Below are 12,394 nucleotides of genomic sequence, written 5' to 3' on the forward strand. Positions count from 1 at the left end.
AAGCACCTCCATAGAAACATCTGTCAGACTGAGAGCTCATCCACTCGCTGTGAACAACACCTAGCCTACATCAACACTGCTGGCAGCATAATATATGCTTGTGTTGTATATCATTTAAATACAGATCCATTCTCCTGTGTTGCCATGGAACAACAAAAAACAAACAGGGCAGCCGCGGTGGATTTCATTTTCTTCACTCCTCAGATATGATGAATAATGATTCGACAATAACAGAAAACAGTGACGACCAGTTCTGAAATGAAACAACTGTTTGGCAAGGCATGGAGAAAATCTCATTTTGTATTTTTACCAACACATCGATCAAAGCAAGGAGCAGTAAACGTGTCCTTTGACTGAGAATAATTCATAACTGCAGATAAAGAGAAAACACCTCAAAGGCCTTGTAATGTTTCAGGACATAAATCACTTTAATAATGGCACAAAACTGTCTGTAGACTTGAAATAACATCGGTAGTGTTTGTGATACGTACCAGGATGTGAACCAGCAGCAGGTCCTTGGTGTTGCTACACTTAGCGTGCAGCAGGTTCTCCACACACAGCTCTGTCGGATCAGGTGTGAAACCACAGCAGCACCTGTCAAGTCGGTCGTTTACCTGCAGCAACAGACACAGAGCACACAAAGAGTCTTTAGCCGTGACTGTGTGAGGTAAGGCTGCTATTTGTTGCTGTTAAAGCCATTCAACCCTCCTCCTAGTGGACGATGACTGAATCGATTAATCGCAAATTAATCACACTTTTTTTATCTCTTCCAAATATAAACCTTAAGTTGGGCATACACTGTATGATTTTAGCTCGTTTCTGGCCCGAATTTTGAGTCATAAGACTCATTTTAGAGTGAGTCAAAGTGACTCAAAATGAGTCAAAATTAGTCGTACGGCTCATTTTAGAGTCATACCGAGTTTCAGCTTTGTCGGGCATCGATTGCCGTGCAGTGCACAGGGGGAACGAGGACTGATTAACTCCTCCTGACTGGCCATCGGACGGATTTCTGACATATCAGAAATTTTGGTCGGCTGTCCACAGGCTTTACTTCGCAAACGATCTCCTCGTACAGTTGTAAGTACACAACAACATTTCTATATCGTACAGTGTATGCACAGCTGTAAAGGGAGATTTGTCAAGTATTTAATACTCTTATCAACATGGGGGTGAGCAAATATGCTGCTTTATGCAAATGTATGTATGTATTTATTACTGGAAATCAATTAACAACACAAAACAATGATAAATATTGTCCTCGCCAAAATTTTGCGTACGTTTTGAGCGTTATTAAGCCTCCTTCCCGCCTTGCTAGTATGACATGGTTGATACCAATGGATTCCTTAGGTTTTTTCTAGTTTCATATGATACCAGTATCTTCACTCTAGCTTTTTGAACCCGCTACAACCTAAAAATCTCAAGTTGTGTTAATGCGTTAAAGAAATTAGTGGCGTTAACACAAATTTGTGTTATTGACACGTTAACTTTGACAGCCCTAATATTTTTATTGACAGTTAATATTGTCTGAAAAAACAAGATATTTTTTCATCAATCAAAGATAAGATGCTTAGGGTTACCATAAGAAACATGACAACTCATTTGCTGGTTTGATATAAATCTATGTACATTGTGGAAATAGCAGTTGTTGTTTTTTAAGAACCTCTGATCTCATTGTGCACCACCCATTTCTCTAACCAAAGCTATACTACGCCCTTTTGACAGTGTGATTTGGAACAGAGATCAGAAGAAAAGGTTATGAGGCAAACACAGACATCAGCTTTTGGTTCCCACTGTAAATCGTGTTGGAATAAGCAGCCAGTGTTAGTGATGTGCTTCTGGCTCCCAGTCTGACAGATAATGTCATGCAGTTATCAGTACGAAAACAGACGACACCCACACTGACACTTAGTGAAATCACATGAATATCAAGTGAAACAAACAGGGAATAGCTTTAATGACTAGCGATACACTGACTTTCACTTCAAGACGAATCATCACAGATGAAGCACTGACGATTATAACATCATAAAACTGGATAGATAGATAGATAGATACTGTATATGAGAGCATTTCAACTTTTTGAGCACACTTTACTAGTATGTGTGAAAGCTTTTCATTAGTTATCATGAGAGCTGTCCACATGTTTTTACTCCCAACTCGTCAAATACCGCTGCTATATTAGTGACCATACGCTTCAAACTATGACGCTCTATGTGCCCCTCTAGCGTCAGTTTTACACGTAAGGGACGGCATGTCAGTTTGGTCAGTTTCCGCTCGTTACATCCATACAGTCTGTTTTCAAAATAAACTTCAAAATAAACTTCCGACAAAACTACTTGCTTAGGTTTAGGAAAAGATTGTGGTTTGGGTTAAAATAAGTAACTTTCTTACATAAAATAACTACGCTTGTTACGTGACTAGCGTTACTAAACTACGGTAAAATAATTCAACATTGACATTTGGTTTGAACAAGAACAGCGGTCTCCTGGGTGAAAGTCTTGTGTTTGTTTGACTCGTCCTTCCTATAAGCAAACTTTTTCGCTCTTTATACTACGTCATTTGCTCTGAGTGTCTAATAATAATATAATTACAGTACACAAATGTAATGTTTAGTGGTACGTACGTCTGTGTTTAGTGTTTACTACTGTTGCCAGGCAGCCTACTTTCTTTTCCGGTATCACTCGTTGACTTCTGGCTTATCCACAGAATATTTTGTTTCTACCCCCCCTGGCGTTTCGGAGCATATTGCAAGTTAACAATGCTCGCAAGCGCCATCTACAGATGCCCGCGCCAGGGTGTTTAAACACAGCTTGTGACTGACACACAAGAAGCAAACAGATGCAGCCTTGATGAGATCTGCCCTCAGGTCCACTGCAGGGTTTGGCTGTTTGTGAGGGTTTGTGTCTTTGCTCTCCCATTGTGCTTATGTGTGTGAGTGTGTGAGTGTGTGCATCACTGCACTTGTGACTCACACAACCCCGGTGCCCTCAGGTCAGCGGGGTGTGTGTGTGTGTGTGAGATAGAGAAGGGTTTTGTGTTTTACTGTGCAGTAAAGCTGCACCTCCGCTGTTTCTTCTCACTTGTGTGGTGCTTTCAGGAGACTTCTCACCCTGCTGCCACATTTCCATCCCACACTGGAACACTGATTGTGAGTTCGGTCCAGCAGCCTTGTGGAGACTGAGCCAATATTGACTTACACTGCCACTGAACACCGGCAAGCCTCGGGGAAAGACAAGATGTGGTGCTCTGCTGTGGTCAGAGTCAACACAATATTAAAGTGGATGTGGGGAGTCGGATTCACTGTAACACAAATCTCTATATTCAGCAGAATAAGGCTCTGCATCATCTGATGATCAGCAGGACATTCAACATTGTTATTTCACCTCATCTGCATACAGTCTCCTCCAACAGTGTTTCAGTGTCTGGTGCTAACTGTGCTGTTTCTTTATTGAACTTCTCTGTGTTCACTAGTCAGTCAAACAGTGTGGGCAGTATGTGCTGACTTGATATGATGGACTATCGTCTCGTATCAGCTCTGGGTGACCACAGACAGCTACAATATTCTTTTCCTTCATTTCTGATTCAACAACGTCAGGATGTCAGTGACGACAGGGGGAGAATTCTCAACGCTGACAGGCTTTCGTGACACACGGAACGCAAATTTCTCACTTGAGTTGAAATATTTCAACTCCCGCATATATGTGAATTTAGCGTGTTCGGCGCAAATTTGCGTAGTATTCGCCTCTTTTTTAACTGATTTCAGACTATAATCTAAGTCCATCGCACACATGCTGAGTGTGCTGAGCTTCGGTGGATTTTCCCTCACAGTCGTAGCAGGAAGTGCTATAGGTAGCAGTCTGGAGCAGTGTCCCTTTCATTTTGAAAACCTGCACTCACACTGTCACCTTATCCTCAGTTCCCCTATCCTCCCCAGGGTGTCCTCCACTGCTGCTGTGTGTGTGCGTGTGTGTGTGTGTGTGTGTGTGTGTGTGTGTGTGTGTGTGTGTGTGTGTGTGTGTGTGTGTGTGTGTGTGTGAATCACTGATGGGGTGTCCTTCACGCTGCTCTTCCTGCCCCTGTGGTGTTTGGTTCCCTGCTATCAGAGCCCAGGGAGGTGTTAAGGGAGCAGGTAGGAACAAGTGTTCAGAGGTGTGCTCATCGGCTCTCAGCAGATCAATAGGAGGCTATTAGAGCTTGGCCCTGTTACAGGGATTGACTTCTGGCAGCGAGGGGGGGAGAGAGCTGCCTCATGGGTTATTCATATTCAACCCCCCACACACACACACACACACACACACACTGATGGGTGTTAGAAACACATTCCATCTTAGTGTGCGGACAGAACAAAGCAGGACAAAATTACTTGTGTAGGTTGTAAAATCAGTGACGGGGTGCACTGTGTCTCAGAGCAAACTCAACACTGAGGAGGTGAAATGTGAAAATAACAATGTGAAATGTTAACAATAGTCCCGCTGGAAGACTCAGCCTGACAGAAATACATTTACAGTGTGTGCTCATATATGACAGCAGCATTAAATACATGGATGTTACTATGCAAAGACACAGATATACAGAAAGACAGTATATTACCATATGAGACAACGAAAAGCACCAAATCCTTAACTATCAAAATAATAGCTGTATTTTCTGAATCAATCGATCATTTAAAGGTTCAGTGTGTAGGATTTGGCGACATCTAGAGGTGCGGTTGCAGATTGCATCCAACTGAGTAACCCTCCGCTCACTCCTCCCTTTCCAAGACTGCGGTAACGTGAGCCGCCAAATGCAAATCAATGGAAATGCCGTTCACCTCGCTCGGAGGCCATCCATACCATAATAGCACTACTTTAGGAGCAACTGAAGTCAGACGACGGCTGGCGGTACGCCCAAAATAGCTCCTCCCACTTTGCAACTCTGTTCAAACAGGAGGAAATAGTGCTTGTTTCTAATAGTTTGTGGACAACAATGGAGCTCTTTGGCACAGAGGAATAACATACAGTATATCAGGCTTTGACACACACACAATGTAGTACTTGTTAGTCAATGCATTCATTGCTGATTTGGGTTTCTTTATGGGATTTGTAGATTATGAGAAAAATCATTGAATATCAGCAGATTTATCCTTTAAAGTATTATTATTCACATCAAAAATGTGTCATTAAATGCTTGTATTCTTACAATCCATTAGGGTTGGGTGATATTGAAATTCCCCTACTGACGATATTGCTTTAAGAAAAACAACGATATACGATACTATTGTCCAATACAGGCTTGCACTGGCGATAACCTTGCAGTATCTGCGGCTTGGTAAGTCATATTAGCGATTTAATGTATTCACCATTTCCTCGAAACTGGCTTTTTCAACTGTATGGATGGAAACCATTTCTTTTACAATGTACCTGGTAAAACGTGTGTGTGCAGCACCACCAGAGTCTAACAAGCTGCTGCAGGTACACGATATTCAACCGACTGTGCTTTCAAACGCATCACACTGGGGAATAATTAAACACAGATTCCACATTTATACAGTGAAATCATTTGCGTCCTGAGCTCCATCAAAGCTGCTGAAACTTTTTATTTTAAGCAGAACTCAAACACCATTTCCTCGGGATAATCACAGCAATATTTCCAGTGGTGTAAACAGGATTATTGTGGGGGAGCTTTGCGATTACGCTCTGATGTAAGCCGCCAGAACTGGCTTTGCTCACTGTATTTGTAGTCGTGGCTTCATAGTGTGCATGCAAACATACCCAAATATGAATCATGAGTAAACAAACATAAATATAGGCAGCACACTGTAATAATGGAAAGCAGGACACTGCGAGTTACTAATTTACTATAAACAAAGCCAGGAGATATAATTGTCTTCTACAGTGAGAATGCTACAGTGAAGAGAGCTGCTGCCTCCCAGCCGTTTCTGTTCCTCGCCCATGATTGTGTCATGTGATGCAGGGTTTCCTGCAGTGTTGTCATGGCACTGTGCCTCTGTAGAGAGGTGCTAAATCATAGTGAAAGTGGGGGTGATTGTGCCATGCTATGCAATTGCAAAGTCAGCCACTCAACCTCGCTGCAATCACTTGGGTAAAATCACTCGGCAGGATATTTCTTTTTCGAATGAAAAGTACTCTCAAAATTCTCCCACACACCTTTAGGGCCTAATTTTACTCCTTCCTCAGGGCACATAAATCGCTCCAAACGGCTCCTGACTTTCAGTACTACGTTGTGAATCTCAGGCTCTGCTGAGGTGTTCAGGAGCTCAGACATCAACGGAGCAGAAACACCAAGCAATTTTAATCGATTACATTACTAATGATGATTAATCGATGATCACTGAGATCCTAATTCTGACTAACTTTGGAGAATGGGTGTATAAAGAGATCTCAGCCCATAGACTCTATATAAGAAGTGGATGTAGTCACCGTCACCCATTGCTTTGTGGACTACTGTTTTGAAGCCTCGAGTTCGGCATTTTGGCTGTCACCGTCTTGGTTTTTTGGAACCAGGATTGACACGAGAGGGTGGAGCTAAGTACAACCAAACACTGAATAAGACATCTTTAGTAGAGTTGTTCCGATTCCGATACCAGTATTGGAAATGCATCCGATACTGCCCAAAATTTGGAATCGGTTATCGGCGAGTACGCCAGTCTATGCACAGATCTATCTACCTATCTATCTATCTATCTATCTATCTATCTATCTACAGTGTAGTCGTTTAGCATAGAAACAACAGCTCTGGCAGAATTATTAGCAGCTGACACCTTATGAACGAGCTCCACTCAAAATGTAAATCCAAAGACGCACAAATACACACACACACACACATACACACACACACACACACACACACACACACACACACACACACACACACACACACACACACACTAATATCCAGGACGAGAGCTGTATTGGATTTTTAATTGAACGGACAGCGCCGCATCCATACCCACAGACACTGACACATCAATACACCCTGGACTGGACACACACAAAAACACACGTACACACTTTTAGTCTTGTAGGCATTGCTCATTAAGTTGAACAGTATGTAGAAATAATAAACCTGGTAGTTTTGGCCTGCTGTGACCTCTGCACCTTTTCATCAGTCTGAAATTAATTATCTGATATCTAATTACACTCAGGAATTCTGAAAAAGACAGCAGGCTTTCTTCTCCACCGCACTCTCTCAGGCAAGAGTGGTGCATTTCTTGTATATATATATATATATATATATATATATATGTGAATATATATATTTAATAGGGCTGTCAATCGATTAAAATAATTAATCGCGTTTAATCGCAAATTAAACACACATTTTTTTTTATATCTGTTCAAAATGTACCTTAAAGGGAGATTTGTCAAGTATTTAATACTCTTATGAACATGGGAGTGGACAACTATGCTGCTTCATGCAAAGATATGTATATATTTATTATTGGAAATCAATTAACAACACAAATCGATTACAAATATTGTCTAGAAACCCTCACAGGTACTGCATTTAGCATAAAATCCTAACATGGCAAACTCAAGCCCAACAGGCAACAACAGCTGCAGGGACCTCTTTGAAATTGGCCCTGCCAGTTTTTTCCAAAAATTATTTAGCCTTCGCAACAAGTTAGTATGACATGGTTGGTACCAATGGATTCCTTAGGTTTCTAGTTTCATATGATACCAGTATCTTCACTCTACCTTTAAAACTGAACCTGCTACAACTTAAAAATCGCAGTTTGCGTTTATGAGTTAAAGAAATTAGTGGCGTTAAAACAAATTTGCGTTAACACGTTATTATCACGTTAACTTTGACAGCACTAACTAAACATTGCTGTTCCACTATATGGTTTGACCAGGCCTTTAGACTCCCTCTATAGTGCCACATGTACCTGGTGCTCGAACCTCCAAGGGAACCGTTTGGAAACGTCTGTGATGCATTTTACTGAACATTGCTGTAAATACTGTAATGACAACAGCCTGATGTCTCTTTCCTGTTTCATGCAGGAATCCTGACTCCAGCTACCCTGTCTAGGATGGAAATCATTTATTTTCCACTCTGCAATAATTAAAAGATTATGTTATTTGTGCAGTTTGTGGTTGTATCTCCCTCCTACAGGAGTTAGCCACAGTGTGAGATAAAAAGCACTTATCTTACCTGTAATAGGAAGTCAAAGAGAGCCAGTCTCCCCCACTCTGAGTGGTGAACTCCCACACAGGGCACTGATCTCAGGTCTGCTTCACTCCCACAGTGGGCCTGCAGCAGCTTCTGGTACTGGACCCAGCTGAGCGGCACCGAGTTCTGGTCGTTGTCTCCATCAGCCAGGTGCTGAATATCTGGATCCCACCACACTACAGGTCTGGGGGTACCGCTGGTGTATCGATACGGTAAAATGTCACTGTGGAAAGTCCTCAGCACCGCAGGGAGACTCCTGTTGAGTCCCAGCACCCTGTCCAGGTGGAAGGCTAACACCTCAAACCAGTCGTCGGTGCGTTTGATCAGGGAACAGCGACCCTGCTGGCAGCGCTCACTGTGGGTTTCTGGATGTCTGAGGCCAGGTCCATGCTCAGGGGAACCCCTCTTCTGTGATGGAGAAATACAGTTGATGCTTTACATTAAGTTTTCATTAATAAAACACCATTTACTATTAGACACCACACCCAACATCTAGTGCCTCAGGCTACAGCCATGAATATTTAGTTGAAATGGCTTCAATTCTGATAATGTGAATGTATATAAAATAGGGCTGTCAATCGATTCAAATATTTAATCGCAATTAATTGCATGATTGTCCATAGTTAATTATCAATTACAATTAATCTCAAATTAATCGAACATTTTTATCCGTTCAAAATGTACCTTAAAGGGGGATTTGTCAATTATTTAATACTCTTATCAACATGTATTACTGCTATTATTAGTAGTAGTCGTCATATTTCTATTGTTATAACTGCTATTATTAGTAGTAATCATATTTCTATTATTATTACTGCTATTATAATTAGTAGTCATATTTCTATTATCATTACTGCTATTATTAGTAGTAGTCATATTTCTATTATTATTACTGCTATTATAATTAGTAGTAGTCATATTTCTATTATTACTGCTATATAACTGCTATGATATTTAGTAGTGGTCATATTTCTATTATCACTCTATTATATCCACCACTATTGATTATTGTTATTAGTCCTATCAGTATTACTACTTATACTACTTATGGTCAATGTATGTGGTTGGGAGATGAATTCTTTGAAAACACACATCCATCTACATCGTGTGACATTTCAACTGATCTCCTAACATGTCATCAACAAACTGTGTACCTGCTGGTGAGCGGGAGGATCCAGCGCTACCTGGAGCACCTGACCATGTGCAGGCACCCTGGCCTTACTGACCACCTCGCCCTCAGCTAGGAGCTCCATCTTCTGGACGTCATCCTCGCTGAGCCAGGGAAGAGGCCGGAGATCTGAACTAATCCTGACCCTCCTGTGGTCAGTGTCCGGGAAGTCCTGGTCTCTAAAGCTCCGACACCAGCCGCCGTCATCTTTCTTTACGGCTGCCTCTGGTTTGGACAAAGCCTTTCTACGGTCCAGCGACCCAGGATTCTTCCTCTCTTCGGAGGGATCCTCGGAGAGATTATGGTGTTTCTTTAGATCCCTGGAGGGCTTTTTCACAGCCGGCTGCTCCTTACCGACTTTGTCAGATTTCCCAGAGTGCCTTGTTGCTTGTCTGTGTTTTTCCAAAGCCTGGTGATGTTCAGCGAGCTTTGCACTTGTACGGCTGCCATGTATTTGTGTGTGTGCATTCCTGTCCCATCTGCCTGCCTGTCTGTCTGCAGCTCGTCTGCCATTTATTAGGCTATCTGCTGCGGCAGGGATATGTGCCGCTGTGGATTTGCTCCTTTCAAGATGAATGTAGGTCTGAGCAGTGTGCTTTACCACAGCGCTGTGGTTGCTTAGCTTAATTCTATGCTTTGGCCCTGCGTTGTTGACTGTAAACTCTGGGAGACGGGGACCGTGATGACTGGTTGGATGCTGGATGGCGCCCGCCGTCTCTTTCCTTTTGGAAGCGATGCCTTTGTTTTTCTGTTTATTCCTGCGCAAGCCTGCGTGACTTCTCTCTTTGATGCTGTTTTTGTCATCGCCAGCGGCGTCCCCGAAAGGTTTCGGTGCCACTGAATGTTTAGACGTCTCTTTCAGAGTGCTGGATTTCCAGGCCCCGCTGTGGATGTGAGCGAGCGGCTGCTGGAAGGCAGCGGCCGGATGGGGCTCCACGACTCTGGGCCTGGATCTGAACTCCCCGGCGGAGCTCAGGGCCCGGGACGACCGCCAGTCAATGTCAGCGCGCGGCAAAGGAAGGGGGAGAGTCAATGTCATCACAGAGATCGTGAGGAAGAGGAGGAAGAGGGGGGAGAAGAGGAGTAGCCACTTTTGACCACAGCAGAGTTTTGACCACGCTCGCCAGGCCTGGAGAGGAAAAAAATAAATAGACAGAAAGAAACACAAGTTAGAGGGAGACCAACAGAACCATGATTATAATGGAGTGGTACCACGAATTGCAAAGATAGCATTTGCACTAAACAGAATGGAGCGCTCAGATTCCTGTGGGGTTAACCAAAGCATGTGGGAAGCAAATGTGTTCATGATTCACACAAGGGAGTAGAAAAACAAACTGTGCTGTGGCACATCATTCTGTTCTGTGACATCATCACAATAGGGATGTGTGACCTTTGAGTGTTTATTACCCAAAATGGAAATGAGACAGAAAAGCAGGGATTTAGGTGACAAAGAGGGAGCAGAGCTGAAACATCCTGTTTATGCTGCACAAATCTGAATATGTAAGCGGCAAGAATATAAAGCTTGCGTCGGCCGGCTCTGTGTTTCCAGTAGCTTACAGCAGAATTGGACTTATCCAGCTGAGACCAATAGCGGTGTGCCTATAATTCAGTGCTGCTTCCTGCACGCAATGCACAGCAAGAGGAAAAAGCCATATTTCACACACACACACACACACACACAAACACCTACACACACAGAACACCCTGTCACTGGCCCAATACGGCGTACTGTACACTCACTGAAGGCTCCATAAAAGTGATTTTGCTTCAGGAATTCAAAATGCCGGCCCTTTATTTACTGTGGACTCAGGCTGACATATTATGAACTCCTTCCATTTGATACCTTTGAACAGAGGCAGCAAAATGGTAGCTCTATGAAACATCCAATAATAAAACCAGAATAAAGTCTTGGCGAGATTTATTGTTGAGTATTCCAGGGTTTGTGTTGGAAGAAGCCTCCATAGCAACACTTATTTTATGAGACCCCAAACATCTGAACAGAGACTGCAAATAAAATTATACTAGACCAGTGTACATGTACCGACAAGCACTAGAAAAACAGATCATATTCCCCCCAGGCTATTAAATAGGCGTTATCAGTCACTATAAGCCCCATAGATGTGGGTCAATAGGGGCCTACTACACCCACTAGTAGGTTTTTATCATCTATTCACATGGTAGATCACCACTAGCGACCATAGTAATTATGACAGGAGCAGAAGCGGAAGTAAGGCGCTTTAGTATAGACAGTGTGAAATATTCATATTCATTCAGTTATATTTCTATTATTATTACAGCTATTATTACTGTTATTAGTAGTAGTAGTAGTAGTCATGTTTCTACTATTACTGCTATTATTATTATTATAAGTAGTCAAATTTCTATTATTATTACCGCTATTATTACTGTTATTATTATTATTAGTTGTAGTCATATTTCTATTATTACTGCTATTATTAGTAATAATAGACATATTTCTATTATTATTACTGATATTATTATTAGTAGTAGTCATATTTCTATTATTATTACTGCTATTACTATTATTATTATTAGTCAGATTTCTATTATTATTACTGCTACTATTACTACTATTATTATGAGTAGTAGTAGTCATATTTCTATTATTATTATTACTGGTATTATTATTATTAGTAGTCATATCTTTATTATTATTACTGCTACTGTTACTGCTATTATTATTATTAGTAGTAGTAGTCATATTTCTATTATGATTACTGCTACTGTTACTAATATTATTATTATTAGTAGTAGTTATATTTCTATTATTATTACTGCTACTGTTACTGCTACTATTAGTAGTAGTAGTCATATCTCTATTATTATTAATACTACTATTACTGCTATTATTATTAGTAGTAGTAGTAGTAGTCATATTTCTATTATTATTGCTGCTACTATTACTGATATTATTAGTAGTGGTAGTCATATTTCTATTATTACTGATATTTTATTATCATTGTATTACATGTATTACTACTTATAGCTGTTATTATTATTGCTGTGGTCAAGGCAGATGGCCGCCCACCCAGA

The 12,394-nt window shown here is 41.5% G+C and overlaps 1 protein-coding gene across 1 annotated transcript in view; it reads right to left on the reverse strand.

Moving 5' to 3' along the window:
- Positions 1-12,394, reverse strand: part of gask1a (golgi associated kinase 1A) — a 37,078-nt gene that overhangs the window by 5,884 nt on the left and 18,800 nt on the right. Inside the window, exons 2-4 of the mRNA XM_074654498.1 lie at positions 9,327-10,469; positions 8,155-8,580; positions 492-614 (exon numbers count right to left, since the gene is read on the reverse strand). Of these exons, the coding sequence (XP_074510599.1) occupies positions 492-614; positions 8,155-8,580; positions 9,327-10,469 (1,692 nt within the window). The remainder of the gene's footprint in view (positions 1-491; positions 615-8,154; positions 8,581-9,326; positions 10,470-12,394) is intronic.

This window comes from Sebastes fasciatus, chromosome 12, assembly GCF_043250625.1.
Source record: "Sebastes fasciatus isolate fSebFas1 chromosome 12, fSebFas1.pri, whole genome shotgun sequence".
Lineage (NCBI taxonomy): Eukaryota > Metazoa > Chordata > Actinopteri > Perciformes > Sebastidae > Sebastes > Sebastes fasciatus.